General features: G+C 50.0%; 2 protein-coding genes across 2 annotated transcripts in view; one reads left to right on the top strand and one right to left on the bottom strand.

Annotated features, from left to right (window-relative positions):
• SYN3 (synapsin III) overlaps positions 1–16,604 on the bottom strand; it is a 404,870-nt gene that overhangs the window by 188,770 nt on the left and 199,496 nt on the right. The window lies entirely within an intron of this gene.
• Positions 2,916–16,604, top strand: part of TIMP3 (TIMP metallopeptidase inhibitor 3) — a 48,537-nt gene continuing 34,848 nt past the window's right edge. Inside the window, exon 1 of the mRNA XM_037513673.2 lies at positions 2,916–3,320. Coding sequence (XP_037369570.1) covers positions 3,206–3,320 — 115 coding nt within the window. The 5' untranslated portion in view covers positions 2,916–3,205. The remainder of the gene's footprint in view (positions 3,321–16,604) is intronic.

The raw sequence follows: 16,604 nt of genomic DNA, 5'->3' as shown, positions 1-16,604 counted from the left end.
CCACTGAAATGGGGGTGGTCTCTGATGTCCTCTTTAGGAACTCTCGATATCTATAGGACACTTCCCAGAGATCCCAGCATGCTGGTGTGGGTGCCACACAGACTCAGCTTTCCTAGCAAAGTTCCCCGGAAAGGGAATACCAGGTCAGACTGGTAGGTTGAAGGACAAGCCAGATCGATTTTGAAACTTTTTAGTTCTGCTGAGGTTTATAAATCTATCATTGTTCTTAGTTGTCAAGAGAAAGTGGAAGAATGATGTTTTCATTCTTACTATTTGCCCAGGTTCACTTCATCTGACTTAGCAAGTGGTCTTAAGAAAGCAATTCTTACACATCATTAGATTGGGATTGATGGCTGTGAGGTCCGCCTGCTGGAGGGCTTGTGCCTGGCTGAGGGGGTCCCCTTTATAGGGATTCCTAGAACTGGTTTCTTTCTCTCCCTCAGGGTGAGAACTGAGCTGCCCTTTCATAGGTAGACTCCTCAGGTTAGTCACTGGGGGCACTCTCCAAGTGAATGGGAATTTGAACTCCCTATCCTGAGCTGTATGGACCAGTCACGACAGGGACCAAATGGAAATAAACCAAGAGGCAAATTCATTACCTTTCGGCTGGAAAAGCAATCAGATTATTCTTGAGCTTACATAATTAGCTAGCTGTCAGCATCAAATGCTTCAGATGCTTTCTCTAAGGAACCTGTGGCTTTAAGTGCAGCAAAGGTTATCTGCCTCCTAGTCAGATTCTATGCAAGCCTTTCCTTGGAGGAAACCTTGGCATTTTGGACCAATCCTTAATATGAAAAGAAATAAGAGAAGGCCTGGCTCACGTGAGATGCTTATCCAAAGTGGATTAGGTCTGGAAAGGTTTATAAAACCTTCCACATGACTGTCGCTGAGCAGGGATGAGAGTGTCTTTCACACCCCACCAAGCACGTCCTCGCTCAACCCGGGGGCTTGCAGGAGTCCCGGACCGCCTTTCGCTCAAGACTCAGTGGGCTGCTGGCCACACCCACGTCTCCTGAACCCCATTTCATGTTTTTTCGGGCTAAAACACAGGGTGGCCAAATATCTCAGGCCTCAATATGTTTCCAGTGTGCTTGGATGAAGACGACAACCACATTTCATGAGATAACGGGCAGCGTGCTGGAGCAAACACAGAGAGAAAGAAAAATCTCCATGGATCAGGCGCTAGTTAGAGTTAAGGTGGGAAGATTCTTACAAGCTGGGAAGGAGACAAGACAGAAACATGTGGAAACCAGACTCCAGTTTTGAAGGAGGAAGGAGTTTCAGAAGTGCTCTTGGAAATCCCATGTCCAGTGGGATTTTCCGCTTCGGCCACTCCCGTGTCACTTCTCTAAGGGGTAAATGGAGGAATTGCTGAGAAAGAGGTTGGAACTGCATTTCTGAGCAGCGGCCCCAGATCTTATTTTGTTCCCAATTTTTAGCATTTTTGTAGCCAACACATTCAGAACGTCTTCTAAATGGGTTGAGCTGGGAGAGAATGAGAGGGAGACAGACACAAAAAGCAGAAAGAGAGAAGTTTCCAGCTGCAAAGGGGGTTATTTGCACCGAGTTAACTGCTTCTGGAGCCTTGGCAAAGACAGGTGGAAATGAGCGAACCCAGATCAAGCCAATCCCGCCACCTTCCAGTATCAGTTTTCTCATCTGGAAAGTGCTAATCGTACCTTAGGTCTCTCCCAGGTAGAAGGAAGGAGTATCGTGAGATGTCATGAGGCCAGGTAGGGGAACAGAAGACAGAATCAAGATGTTTCTTAATTATCAGAATAGTCACAATATTACTTATTAGCAGTTCTCCATCACAGCTAGATCCAAGGATCCATGCCTTATCCAGGATCTGGTTTTGTCCCAGTTTTTATCAGTTCTCCCCAGAATTCCTTGCTGAAGGATGGATACCTGTCTGCCCTGGGTGGAACTGCCATGTCCTCCTGCCCTTTCTTCTTTCTCTGTTTCAAATAACTCAGCGCCTTTGCACCTGCTGTTTGCCCCTGCCTGGCATTCTCTCCTCCCAGACTGCCACATGACTGCGATTTTTCTTGTTCACGTATCAGCTGGGGTGTCACCTGCCCCCGAGGCCTTCTCTTTCTACCCCGCAGAAAGCAGTGCCCTTTCCAATCATTTCTAACTTATGACTGTTTTCTTTTCTTCATAGCGCTGTCACCCAAGCAAACCACCCTGTGCATTCACGGATTTACTGCTGCATTGCCTGCAAGTTCCACAGGAGTAAAGACTGTTTTGCTCACCCCCAGCATCTAGAACCGTATGTGTTGAGTGACTACACAATTTACTCCTTGTCAGCCCGCCAAATAACCAACTATTACAGTCAGGCACATGGTTTCATCCTATCAGGAAAGGCAGAAACCAGGGACAGGGTAAAGAGTTGAGGGTGGGGGCTTGGGTCATCTCCCTGCCTCTTTGCCCTCTGCGCTCTCCAGGTGGAGAGACACCCTTTGACCGAACCACCTCTCCACCCAGCGCTGTCAAGATCCCCAGGATCAGGGCCGTTCCCGACCCGTGGAGGGGTGGGTGCTGGCGTGGGTGGATTCTGGTTTGGCTCCCAGGCGCCCAGAGGTGCAGGGTGGACGTGTGGCCACCGGGTAGGCGAGAGAGGGCTGGGGGCGCCGATCGGGGGGCCCCTCGGCCTGCGCGGGTCGGAGGCGCGTCCCAGCCCACCCACTCGCGTGCCCACAGCCGCATTATTCCCTATAAGGATCTGAACGGTCGGGGCGCCCCGCCCTGTCGCCCAGTCGCCCCGTGCCCCGGGCCCGCCCCCTTTTCGGAGGGCCTATGAGGTAATGCAGCTCTGCTATTGGTCGGAGGGGGCGGGCCCCGAGCACCCGAGAGGGGGTGCCGGGGGAACCCGCGCTATATCACTCGGCTGCGGGGCAGCGGCGCAGAGCGGGCAGCGCGCGGGCGCTCAGACAGCCTCTCCTCCTGCGGCTCCTGCGCCTCCGGCTCCGGCTCCTGCTCCGGCTCCAGCTCCTGCGCGGGGAGGCCGCCCCCGGAGTCGTGCGCCCGCCCCCAGGCAGCCTCGCGGCGCCGGGTCCCGTCCCGCTGGGCACTCGCAGCGCTGCGCGCCGAGGCCAAAGTTGCCCCGCACGGCCGGCGGGCGAGCTCAGGTTGCAGCGGCCCCCGCGGCGGCGCGCACAGAACTTTGGAGAGGCGAGCGGCAGCCCCAGCAGCGGCAGCGGCTATGACTCCCTGGCTCGTCGTGCTCCTGGGCAGCTGGAGCCTCGGGTATTGGGGTGCCGAGGCGTGCACATGCTCGCCCAGCCACCCCCAGGACGCCTTCTGCAACTCTGACATCGGTAAGCGCTCCGGGCGCCCGCGCGCACGCAGCCTCCCGGACTGGGGCGCTGTTCCCAGGGGCATGGCGAGCCCCGCTCCTTTGCTTGCTTGGCCTGGGCTTGGGGCGCGCGGTGGGACGCGGTTGCCCCGGGCAGAGCGCTAGCGTAAGTGGGGAGATGCCCTGAGGAGGGACCCCACGGAGGTGGGAGTGCAACCCTTGCAGGCTTCGCGTTCCTGTTAGGGCTTGAGGTTCCCGCTGGTCCTGTTGACATTTGGAGAATTTCCCTCTCCATGATGGTGGGAGCAGAGCTGGGGGGGAAGAGAGGCCAGGGCGCCTCAGTTTTGGAATGCCAGCCAAAGTGCGGGAATGCTGGATTGAAAAAAAATAAAAAAGTTGCCAGCCATGTGCATGGAAAGTTGCAGAGAAACTTGAAGTTTCCTGAGTTTGCAACACCTCCTGGCCCCAAGAAGTTTCCTCTTTTTCTTGAGACCCACCTCAGGCTCCCCCTTCCCGGGCAAGCTCGTGGAGCTTCTTGGTCTGCCAAGTCTGGGTGGATTTAAAGGGGAAAATAAGAAACCTGGGGGGTGACCCTCCCCGGGAGGAGCTGTATTTGAGAGTGCCGAGAGCCAGCAGGAGGTGGCGTGTGTGAGGATCACCGCGCGGAGCTGTGAGAATTCACAGGAAGACGCTTTTTCCCCTTTGAACGTGTGTGTGGAGGGGGAGAATGGACCGCGGAAAATAGATTTGTCACCCCAAGAACAAAGATGCCCAGGGTCACAGCATGGTGGCGAGTCCAAGCTGGACTTCATGTCTTGCTTGGAGGGGCTCAGTAAGACCCAGACCCAGCTTTTACTGGGGGCCCCGGGAGTGCTGGGAGAACTCATTTGGGAATGTTGGGGACACCGATGTAGGAGGTGGGGCGGCAGCTGGAAAACATCTCTCCCCTCCTTTCCAGCTCATAAAGCATGGAGTCCAGTGGCCCCTGCCGTGTGTGTGTGTGTGTGTGTGTGTGTGTGTGTGTGTGTGTGTGTGAGTGTGTGTGTGTGTTCGTGCGAGTGTGCTGGGTTGGGGGTGGGGTTGGGACACAGCCTAGCGGCCCTCTGCCTTGTCGATTCAGAGGTGAAGAATGGACTGTGTGTGTTTTAAGCACAGTCGTAAAGGGAAGGAAAATTTCCACTGGATTCTGGGTGCGGGCCTCCACAAGTGCGCTGCAGGGGCGGGGGGGAGGAGGCAGGAGCCTGGCAGGAGAGGCCGCAGAGGCTGGGAGGGGCGATGCTGGTGGGCTGGGCAGAGCCTCCAGAAGTCAGGGAGGTGGCTGTGGTGACCAGAAGGTCAGTAGAGTTGGCAGGCGCTGGTGTTTGTGTGACCCGGGGGCACCCTTGTGAGAGGATTTCTGGGGCCCTGCACTGTGTGCACCCTTCCCTCTCCGGGGAGCCTGGCTGGCGGCTGGGGCTGGGGATTGCCTGGAAGGAAGCTGCCCAAGGCCTGGAAGGTTTTCAGCCTCTCCCCCTAGGTGCCTCAACCCAAATTCCACTTGGCCTTCACCCCTTTGGTGCCACCCACCTCTGCGGAAGTGGGAGCTGAGGGTGGTAGTCCTGCGCCATGAGAGAGCGCACGTCCTCGGGGCCCAGGCCAGCAGGTGGATTGGGCTTCCTCTTCTGCTTGCAATGGCTGGGGCAATGGCTGGGGTGTGCTCCATAGGAGTTTTTGTTGTGTGAAGAGATGGGAGTAGGGGAGGGACTTCCCTTGTGCCCTTGGCTTTGGGGTTTCCATCTGAGAAGCTCACCAAGGCCCAGTGGAACCCAGAACAAGGAGACAGTGGCTTCCCAGGGGGGCACTGCTGCGTTCTCAGGCTGTGGGTCTGGGCCGTTGCAGAAAGTTTCTTGTTTTGTGTCTGGATTTATTCAAGAAACAGTCCTCGTCACTGCCCCCCCCCATGCCCCTCCCTTTAATAAGCTGCCCAGAGAAAAGCTAAGTTCACAGGCAGTCCCCTGAGACTAGAGCAGGGTGGTAGCAAAAATAGAAAAAGAAACGAAAAATCTTCGATGGGCTGGCACCCGTCCAAAACTGTTCTGCCTCGGCTTGGTGCAGGGATGAGCTAATGCATTTAAAAATGGGAGGTGTGGATGAGGGCTGCTGGCTTGCTGACCTCCCGCTGCCTTGCAGCGCCCTGCTGTCCGGTAGGTGGCTCCCAGATGCCCTTGCGCACGCTCGTGGGCTCATGGCTTCAAGGCTGCCAGTCGGCTGAAGCTCTCGGCCTGTTCTCCCCTCGGAAGGAAATGTGTAGCTGCTGAGCCCTGCGACCCCACAGTCAAGGCCGTAGCCCATTCAAGATGCTCAGCCCTCCTGCTTCCTCTTCCAGAAACTTCCTGGCTGTTTTCTCTGTGGCTGGGTGCCATGCTGCCTGGGGAAGGACATGGCTGATCTGGCCCGACTTTCTCTGAGGACCCCGCACGGCCTTCTCTGTCCTTTCTCCTCATCCACAGGTGTCTCTTTTCGCCTTTCTCCCCCAAAGCCCCAGGGATTGGCATTGCCTTCTGGGTGAGGAGGAGTTAAAAGGTGTTTCTATGGCAACGCCAGGCCCTGCACCCTAGTGAAGTGTTTAGGAGAAGAATAAACTACATGCTGGCTTATAAAACATAATGTGGGGAAAAGAAAAGAACTTGCTTGGCAGCAGCCAGGATGTCTGCGGCCCCCTCCCCACCAGTCACTGCCCCTGAAACTCTTGACAAAACCTTGACTCCAGAGGAGGAAGCGGAGGGGCTGGGAAGGAGCAAGGTGACCCCGGCTGGGCAGACCCTGCTCCCCAAGTCCGTCCAGCTCAGGAAGGAGTGGTAGTGCCAAGAGCCTGCAGAAAATTGGGGTGTGTGTGCCTGAGCATGTGTGCGCGGATGGTTTCTGCAGAAGGGGGATGCAGTAGAAATTTTGCTTCAGTTTGCCAAGTCCTCTCCGGTCTCCCTTGCAGGAAGGAATGGGGCTGTGGGATGGAGCTTCAGGGGCCGCCTCCCCTGAGCCTGTTGGGAATATTAGAGTGAGGCTTAGCTGGTGGGGGGCAGGGGGGCGCTGGCAGCCCAGGAGGATGGTCCCTGGATATCTCTGGATTGTTTTGACAGGGACGAGTGCCAGCGGATTCTTTCTGTATCAGATCTGAGGTTGTGGTTTTAGCAAAGAAATCATTTTCAAAGGAGCCAGATCTGTTCTCCCTCCTCCCCTCCACACACGCACAGAGTTACATGCCACACTGGGCTTGGTGACTTAAGAAAAATAAAAAGGCTCAGACTTCAGAGAGGAGCCAGCTACTTGGGGAGGGACCCCGGCTGTCCTGGAAAGGTGGCCTGGAGGGAAGACCTTCCATTGGGCTGGAAGAAGGAAGGAGCATTTCTCAGACTCCAGCTCCCCCCTAGCAGATCCTGCGCCCTCCACCCTCCTGGCAGTCTGGAGAGTCATTTTTTTCAGTTGCAAAGCTCCGAGGCTAAGAGAGGCTGCTTGCCCAAGGTCACCCAGCTGCTGAAGGGTGCGGCTACACTTCCTACTTAGGTGTGCCATTCTGCGAACATTTTAACTTTCACCAACCCACGATCGTCTAAGCAGATGATTTCTCCTCCGAGGACTGAGATGGAACAGACAGTTAGCTGCTCCACAGCTTTGCTTATGGATTTGGGATGTTTTGTTAAAAATGGGAAGACAGCCAAGCAGAGTTCTCACAGTTATGCCCACCATCAGCATCCTCTTACGATATAAATAAAGAAAAGCAAAGGAAAATTTCTAATATTTTTGGCTATCGGAACTGGAAGAGACCCTCACAGACATCAAGTCAAGTTAAAAAAAAAAAAAAAAAAAACAAAGATTCTGTTTGTCTCCTTGAGGCTCAGGAAGAAGTAAAGTGAATAGGGATGAGATGGGTTTAGCCTCCCCTTGGGGGATGTGGTGGGTCGGGCCTGGCATCTCTGCAGAGGGTTGGTGTGTCCAGAGGAAAGCCAGAGAGAGTGGGGAGGTTGGGATCTGGCTGGCAGGAGAAGCCCCTCGCCCAGTGTCCCATGTCCCTGGCTAGATACGGCTAAAAAAAATGGCCAGAGAGGTGGCTTAGGTGGAGGGACTTTTGTTTGTTTTGCAGGAACAGCAGGAACCATTCAGCTCTACTGCTGAATGGCACATTCCAACAGGTTCATTAATTACAAACAAAAACAACAACGCAATTCTCCATCCTGGTTGGCTTTTACCATTCTAGCCAGTATGGACAAGGAGGCCCCTTTTGCTAGTCTTTGTCACAGGCGACTCCTGGGTGGCCTCAGAGAGGCAGGGTGGGGTGGTGGGAAGGCCGGCGCGTGGGCAGAGCTGGGCTGAAACCTCTCCTCCGGGGCCGACTGGCTTTGTGCACCGAGGCACGTTATTGGATGTCTTTAAGCTTTCACTCCCTCGTTTCTAAAATGGGAATAATGTGTATGACCTTGGCCCTTTAATTTTTATTCACATTTTTAAAACTACAAGTATTCTATGAACACAGCCTGTGTTTTTATATGTGTATGCATGTATCTATATGATCTATCCATTCATCCTCCATCCATTCACTCATCCATCCACCTCTCTCCCTCTCTCCATGTCCATTCTTCCACCCATCCATCATCCATCCATCTAAAATCGGATAAAGGTCAAGTCCTTTGCAGCATTGCCTCTAGTTCTAGACCCCTTTCCAGTCTCCAAACCTCCTTTTCTCCTGCATCTATATATGTAGGTACCCACAGAAAATGCATAGTTTTTTCTAGAAACATGACTAGTAGAACACTATAAATAATGGACTACCACATGGAACACTCTCCTTTTCTCTCCATTGAAAAAATGTGTGTTAGAGATCATTCTCAGTTAGTATACTTATAGATATGCTCAGGACTTTTATATATAGTATTCCATAGGGCTATACTTTTAAAAACTAACATTATGGAAATGATTGCTATGTGCCAGGCACCTTTCTAAATAATTAACACAATTAACTCATTAAATTCTCTTGATAGTCCTATGAGGCAGATGTGCTACTGTCCTCTCCATTTGACAGATGAGGAAACTGAGACTTAGAAATATTAAGTAACATGTTCAAGGTTATAGCAGAACCTGTATTTTATCCCCTGCAGCCTGGATCTAAGATATATACAACTACTATGCCATATACTTCATTATTTCATGTGAAATTCTATTGCATTATATATGCTATATTGTAGATGTTGCTATATACTGTTATATTACTATAGTGCTGGAATATCCCTGTAGGTATATGATCATTTATTCAGCCATTCCCTTATAGACATCTAGGTTTCTAACCATTTTTCATCCTTACGAAGAGCACTACAACAGAGTCACTGTACAACCCTTGCTCACATGTGCACATAATTCTCTAGGGCAGAAATACACTTGGACTCACAGAATGTGCATGTTCCAGTCTCCGAGGTCCTGCCTTCCAGCGAGGCTGTGTTAACACGGGGCATTCTGGGAGGGCAGCGAGGGCTGGAGGGACCCTCACTGCTCTGTGCTTTTCTGCTTCTCCCCAAAGGGAAGATGTCTTTCTGAGTTTCTCTTTTCCCTTACCTTTTTGCCTCTTTGAAAGGGAGCAGACTTGGGGTCACTTTGACCAAGTTAATAGGAGCAACTTTACAGGGAGAGGGTCTCACATGCCAGGAAAGTCAAGGCCCTGGACTTGCTGCAGTTTGGAGTAATTCAGTAAAGATGATATTAGTTTTTTGTTTTCAAAAATCATCCAGTCTTTTTATTACATTGAGCTGCTGGGCTTTGGGGCTTCACATGAATCTGGTTCGAGTCTATGTGGCTGTGTTTGAAGACACTGCATGGGGTTTGTTTGCTGATTCAGAGGATGTCCTGCGGTCACCTGGCCCTTGTCAGGCATCCAGTGGCCTGAAGGGGACCATCCCTCTGTCCCTTCTCCCCTTATCTCGGCCTTCAGTCAGTGGTGGGAGGTCCATGGGGATGGAGATGGACTGGGAGGGAGGGAGGCAGAGTGGGTTTCAGCCAAGAAAGACCCTGGGATCTTGCCTGTCATTACAGAATCCAGAAGGGCTGGTTTAAGAGAGACTCTCACAGTCCTGATTGAAATCCTCAGTGGGCTCTTGGGATGGGTGTCATCAAGGGCCAGTCTGGCCACCATCTGCCTCTTCATCCTCTTCTTATCACTAGCCCTTGCAGCTGAGCCTACTGTCCCTCCAGGTGGTGGCCATGCAGTCCCCTCTTATTTTATGTAAGATTTGGGACACCTGTCATTAACATCTCACTCTTGAGGTCTCCTTCCATCCCATTTCCTGTGCACTCCCTGGCAATGGTGCAGAAAAATAGCCACACGTTGCCCAGGTTTAGACACGTTAAAAGACACCATCTTTAGGAAAAAGCAAATTCCAAAGCTTCCTGAATAATTCCCAAAGGGGTCATTTTTGGGCTAAGAACTGTGGACCACGCAGAGGGGTGCAGCTCACCCTGAGAGGGGAGGCTCCTGTTCTTCCATCTGCATGAGTTGAGAAGTCCAATTACTTCTTGTGGATGTAATACTCCACCATCCTCCCAGAGGAAAGAGGGTGGGGATTTCTAAATTCCACCCCCACAGGCGGTACCCAAAAATGATAACGACCTTCTTTTGAGTAAATAAGCCCCTTAGGTAGAAATTTAATAAGGCTCAAGAGTGGAATTCATGAGTGGAAAAAAAAATTCCAGTTCCCCAAATTCCATGACAAATTGTACTTGCCAAGTGCCAGGCACTGTACCAAACTCCTTCCCTGCATGTCAGCCCCTGAGCTGGGGGTGAGGAGGGGGTGACCATCCCACCTGCCTGCTGAGTGGTTTGAGGTTAGAGCAGTGAAAACATTCACCCGAAATCACATTGCTAAGAAACAGACTAGCTGGTACCTATATGGCTTAGCCTCTCTCCAAAATTTGCTTTCTGAGTCAGATGCCTGCATAGACCAAGAACTAGCTCTTTCAGACCAGGAAGATGGTCGCCCCTTGCAATTCCCCCACATTGGCTTTTGGATGCTGCTGTTGGATGCTTTGTTTTGATTTTCTCCCATGCTGGCCTCTCCAGCCCTGCCTCCCTTGCTGCCCCCAGCTTTATCACAGTAACAAAACCAGCCTTGAAACTTATTTCTTATTCCAAATCCTCTTTCCACAGAGTCAATGCTTCTCTGCCTTTGCAACACCCCAAACTATTTTTATTAAGTTTCCTCCCATGGATTCCATGTTTGGAAAAATTCTCTATCACAACTTCATGGGTTGAGTGTTGATGTTTCCATTAAAGAAACCAATTAAAACATATCTATAAAGCCTGATACCAGCCAGTCATAATGGTGACCTAGTCAGCCAAGCTGTCAATTAATTGTAGCCAGAAGCCTTGGCCTGGGAGGCATTGCATGGGCGACTGAGTGATTGCAGAGTAGGATCTGGGGTGGTTTACCAAAAGGCTGGGAATAGCCCATGGCCCTCTGGGACTCCCCTGTTCTTCACTCCCTGAGGATGTTTGTGGGTTTCACTGCAGTTTGCCACTTCTGCCTGCTATGGGCAGGTGCCCCTGGTCTACCTCTCTTGCCAGAGTGCTGAGCCCAGGACAGGTGGAGGGAGCAGGTAACCCATGTGTCCCAGTTGGGTTTTATCACTTTTCAGGGAAGTTGATATGGGTTTAGGTGTTTGTTTTCCTGTTTAATCTCCTCCAGATAAAGGGATTCCAGTTAAAGGGACTCACTACACAGTGTCTGATAGGAGGTTCCGTGGTATCTGACCCATCTATGGTGGAAACAAGATTTTTTGCTTGGGTGCTAAAAATTCAGTGCCTGGGGGAGGGGATGGCCTGAGAACCTTTCCTGATCATTTTGTACCATCTGCAGGGCTAGAATGGCTTAGCTGCGGCAGGAGCCATAGTCCACACTTCCTGGGCCCAGTTCTGATTTATGTTCATGTGGCCTTATCACCTAACCACCTAACGGTGGCATTCATGCCTCAGAGTATAGGAACTTCAAATGTCCCAGACCTGGGGCCACCTGGCTTTTTGTGGGGGCTGGGGAAGGTAAGGAAGGTGGTAAGGTGTGGCCTCAGAGAGCCCAAGGTCAAGTTCAGCTGGTGGAAAAAACGAGAGCCCTCGGTTGGGTGGAAGGGGGAGGAGACATAGATGTCTATGGAAGCTGACCATGGACATTCCAGAACCAGAGACCTTACATATCTATCGCTAGGCTGTTATTCCCTCTCTCTCCCCCACTTCCATCCCCTGGGAGGGAGAGCTCCAGGCATCCAGCAGCCCCACTTCCTGCAGAGAGGGACTGTTGAATTAAGAAAGCCCAGGGCTCCTTTGATCCCCAGATTAGGCCCTGGGAAGGCAGGGCTGGCTACCTAGGTCAGACTTGGTCAGACTTGGAGGACGCAGTCTTGAGACCTGAAGTGGCTCCAGTGTTTGTCGCAAGTCATTTGTGGTCAGGAGCTTGGCAGGACTGCCCCGGGACTCCCTTTTGACCTAGATTTTGTCATCCCGAGTAGACACACAGCCCTGGAGACTTGGGAACAGAGTAGCTGCTGTGAGCTCTGCGGCTCACCAGCTTGGACAAGGCCTCTGGCCTTAGTTTCCTCATCTGCAAAACCGGGAGATTAGTACTATGACGTAGCATGCTGGGCCGGTGACTAGGTGAAATAATTCATGGGAAAGATTTAGCTCAGAACCTGCCACATACTGAAAGCTCAATAAATACTAGGTCACATACAGGCGGCGCCTATGACATACTGATAGACAGTGGCCCTTGTATACAGTGTGGCCGAGATGTGTCGGGGTCTCTACCACCTCAGTTGCTGTTATTACACTCTCTGTGGTTTGCACAATGATGAAATCACCTAAGGGCGCATTTCTCAGAACATGTTCCCGGCATTAAGTGACATGTGGCTTATAGAAAAGAACATGAATTCTGACTTCATTTTCAGGAAAGAAAATGGGGTCCTGAAGGTGATGGGTGTTTTCTAGGGTGACAATACAGAAAGCTGAGTTTCAAAATCATGGTTCTTTGACAGCCTCCTCCCTGCCCCCACCCCAGTCTCATGGTTTTCCATGTTGTCACTCTGTCTTATGCAGAATAGAGAAACAAACTATGAAGTTCCCTACTCAGTCTTTTCTGCTTTAGAGTCTTAAATCCACTTGATCTTATTTGGTGACCACATCATATATATTTTACATATATATATTTAATACTCTATATTTTCCTGAATACTTAGTATGTGGCAAGTGTTTCTGGCTCCAGATTCCCTTCAAAGGGCTCTCCAGTCTAGCTAAATAATTGATCACCTAAGTCCATCAACAACACCTTTTAGGAGGTAACTTCTTTAGCAATAAGACCTATTAAGATAAGAGCCAGGATCTCTGTGGTTGGAAAAGTGGATGAGGGCTTTGGCTGAACAAAACCACTAATGAGCTGAGATACTTTATCAGATGACATATTTGACCAGCAAGCTTCCTGTTGCTGCAAAGCTGATTTGCCAAACAGATTGCAATGCAGAAGACCTAGTTGATGGCTAGAATTAAAAGTCAAGGTCACTTTGGTATCTCTGAAAGATCGCTGGAGGGCTTGGTAAAAATTCTTCTGAACCCCATTAACACCGGTACTGAAACTGATGGACAAGACATAGAATTGAGACTTAATAATCATCCAGACGAGGCCTTTTCTTGACCCCTACTCTACATGTGCAATCCCATCCCGGGAAACATGTTTAATGACTCAGCTCAAACATCTGAAGCTAAGAAGACTGTTCTCATGGAGGACCGGCTGGGTGAAGGCCTATGATTGAGAGCTGATGGAACCTTTGTTTATAAGGATGGGGGTGGTTGGAAGACCAGATCAAACATGTGCCCTACTGGATCATCACGGTCCACTTCCCTCTCCAACAACAGGACAGAGACCATTGAAAATCTAGTGACTATAGCTTCCTGATACACACGCTCACCAGAAGGACTGGGAGATGCAAGAGAACCCCAACATGCCAGATTTCTTGGGAGTGGGGAAGGCAGTTCTGAGCTCATAGGTACAGTGCAAAAAGGCTATCCTCTGAGGCAGGCAGGTCTAGCTGTGGCCCCCAGTTCCTTCTTTGATTGATTCTCTCTTGGCTCTGTGCTTCTCACCTGTCATCTAGATCAGATCACAAACCCAAATGTCTACAGAGTCCAGAAGCTGGATGTTTGCATTGAACACATTGTACACATTGAAGCAGTACTTACTGCTACTAAATCTACGTGTGTATATGTATGGTTCCCTAGTCTCTTGTTTTCCCATTTGGAGAAATAAAGGGGTACCAAAAGTTATTTATTACAAGACAAACAACCAAATATTTGGCAGATGTGATCATCAAAAACAACTCATCTTTGGCTTTGGATTAGGGGAGATAATAGAGTGTGGTGGTGACTGTGGAGAACTGAAGAGTTCAAGTTCCTTCAGAAGGTGACAGCTGGATTCCAGTGCCAATTTATCAGCATATGACCCTATTACCAGTTTTCTAGTGTCTTAGGATAAGCTAGACATCCAAATGTGAAGTCTTCTGATATTTAAATGTTGGCACAATGAATAAGAAACACACACACTCATTTGGGCCAAACAAAACCTGGACCAGATTCAGCCCCCTTGGGCACCAGTTTTGTGACCTTGAGTTCAGGTCATCTCTGAATTTCCTTCAGGTAGTAGGCTCTCTGAGTGAATAAGATCAGCTGCTTTTTTCAGGAAAAATAATATACACTGTTCTCTGCATTCCCAGAGGCCACTTCGCACACTTGCCAAGCTTACTGAGGTGGTTGAGGGCACAGGTTGGAGCTAGGCTTCCTGGTTTAAACCTTGGCTCCACTCATTGCTAATACGATCCCAGGGCAGTCAATTCTTCTCAGATGCAATTTTCTTATCTGTAAAATGGAGTATGTAATAATGACGCTCTTCACCTCACAGGTTGTGGGAGAATTCACTGAGATAGCGGGTCTTGCAGTCTTGGCCCATTGCCTGGGTGCAGAAAGGGCTTGATAAATGTTAGGCATCACATCCTTGTTACGTGGGGCCTCCGTCTGGAGGCTGAGCCAGCTGGAGAACAGGGAGTCTCATCTTACTCACCAGCTCATTGCCTGATGCACAGTAGGCATGCGATAAAATGTCTTGAATGTTGAGGACATTTGAGAAAGATAGCATTCCTGCAATAGTGGAGTTGGGGTGTGTGTGTATGTGTATGTGTGTGTGTGTGTGTGTGTGTGTGTGTGTGTTCAATTTGACAGGTTAGGCAATGACCAACTCAATGAGAAAAAGCTGTTTGAAGCTGCAGAGGAGCGTGCTAAACAGGGCAATTGTCTTGGGAAACATAACAAAAGCCACTGCTCATCCTTTTCTAACAGAGAAGGCAAGAGAAGGCTTGGGGGGCCCAACGTGAAGATGCAGGCGAAAGTGCTAGGTTCATGGGGTGCAGTGGCAGCTCAACAGATTTTATTTATTCAGGGCTCCTTCAAGCCAGAGAGAATCTGGAATCTCATAAACTTGAATGCCCCACCTGGATCGTTAACATCTGTGTTTTATTTTGTTTAAAAATGTTAACCCCAAATAGTTCAAATTCCTTCTATATCCCTGGAAGAAGAGTTTCTTTCCGGGTGACTCACAAAAGGGGCACCCAAAAGGGTAAGACTTAGATCGCTACCGTCTGAGAGAAGTAATATTGCTCAAGGCACAAACAGGGGGGAGGGGAGAAGGCACACACAGCATTTAACATTTTTTCATAGCTGCATTTAAAAATAAAAAGGAAAACTAACAGGTGGAATTAATCTGAACACTATTCTTTACCCAATATATCCAGATAATTTCATTGCAACATGCTGTTACTTAAAAAATATTATTAGTGAAATTTCAATTAAGTTTTTGCAATCCAGGATGTATTTGACACTCACAGTGCATCTCAGGTTGGACCAGTTGCATTTCAAGTCAGCAACAGTTAGCGTGGTCAGCGGCCACTGTGTTAACAGAACAGCTTGGGTCAACACAGTGTTTGTGAAGGCAAACGTCTGCCCCCTCCTTTCATTAGTTTTATGAGAGGGCCCATTGCCGGATCATGCCCAGGGAGGGGGAAACCAGAAGTGCACTGGAGCTGAACCAGGCTCTCAGGCTACTGATTCAGTTTAGCTGCAAGTGACTTTCTAGTCAAGTGTGTCCCAGTGCAGGGGACCCGAGTGCTGTGGCACCATGAAGGCACTGACTCGGTGTTCTCCTTAGCAGATGGGGAAACTGAGACCCACGGGTTGAGAGATCTGACCCAAGAGCTAGAACTAGAATTGGCATAAAAGTAACAATACTATTTGATTATTTCTTAACACTTATCGAAGCATTTTCATATCCTAAGATCTTTTCATGCATTATCTCCTTAACTTCTCATACCCAGCCAATGCGGGGGCACTCATTTCTGTTTTGCAGATGAACTCTGGGCTTAGAGGAGTTAAATATCAAAGCAGCTAATATTGCTTGACCACTGTCACACATATATATTAATTCTACTACTATAAACCTGCATGTTAGGGATTCCCAGCATCACCAGCATCCACTGTACAGATGAGCAGAGAGACAGAGAGGCTGTCACTTGCCCGAAACGCAGCCAGTATGTGGGGGGAGGGGGGTCAGCATTTGAGCCCAGACTGCCCCACTTCATTGTCATTTATACCCAAGGTCGCCCCCCAACCATGCAGTGGCAAAGCTGGGGTCTTTCTTCATTGTCCTCCTTGACCACTGGATCATACTCTTCTTGATTTCTAGCACTTTCTGTCTGACTGGGCTTCCAGGAAGGACAGAACAAGGGGCACTGCAGCACTGATTGAGACACCAAGCAGAGCAGGCACATCCTCAGCTTGGCGGATTCCCAGGCTGCCCTAGACCACGAGGACAGAATTCCTGGCCTGTTGAAGGAGGGTGGAAAGAACACTTGTCCGTGCTGCCTTCCAGTGGAGCGAGGTCGGTGTACCAGGTTGGAACTCAGTATGTGTCTAATTGCAGGGGGGCAGGCTGAGAGGATTAACACTCTTTAAATAGACACCAGAAAGACTAAGAATAGCCCTGCTGCCTGGAAATGCATGCGTATGCTTGACCGTAAGCCAGCCCACTTAGTAGGTGCTCAATAAATGCAGGTAGACTACAGGAATCTACAAATATTGAATATGGGTCATTGAGAAAGCACCGAGCCTATCAGACTGTGCTCTGTAGAAAAAGAACTTCAGCCTGAGGTTATTTGAGTCTCCTTGCTGGCTGGAGACCTCTGCTACCTTTACTTGCCTACTTTC

The sequence above is a fragment of the Talpa occidentalis genome, unplaced genomic scaffold (assembly GCF_014898055.3).
Source record: "Talpa occidentalis isolate TD23 unplaced genomic scaffold, MPIMG_talOcc4v2.1 talOcc4.16, whole genome shotgun sequence".
In the NCBI taxonomy this organism is placed as follows: Eukaryota; Metazoa; Chordata; class Mammalia; order Eulipotyphla; family Talpidae; genus Talpa; species Talpa occidentalis.
This window is presented reverse-complemented; position numbering and strand designations above follow the sequence as displayed.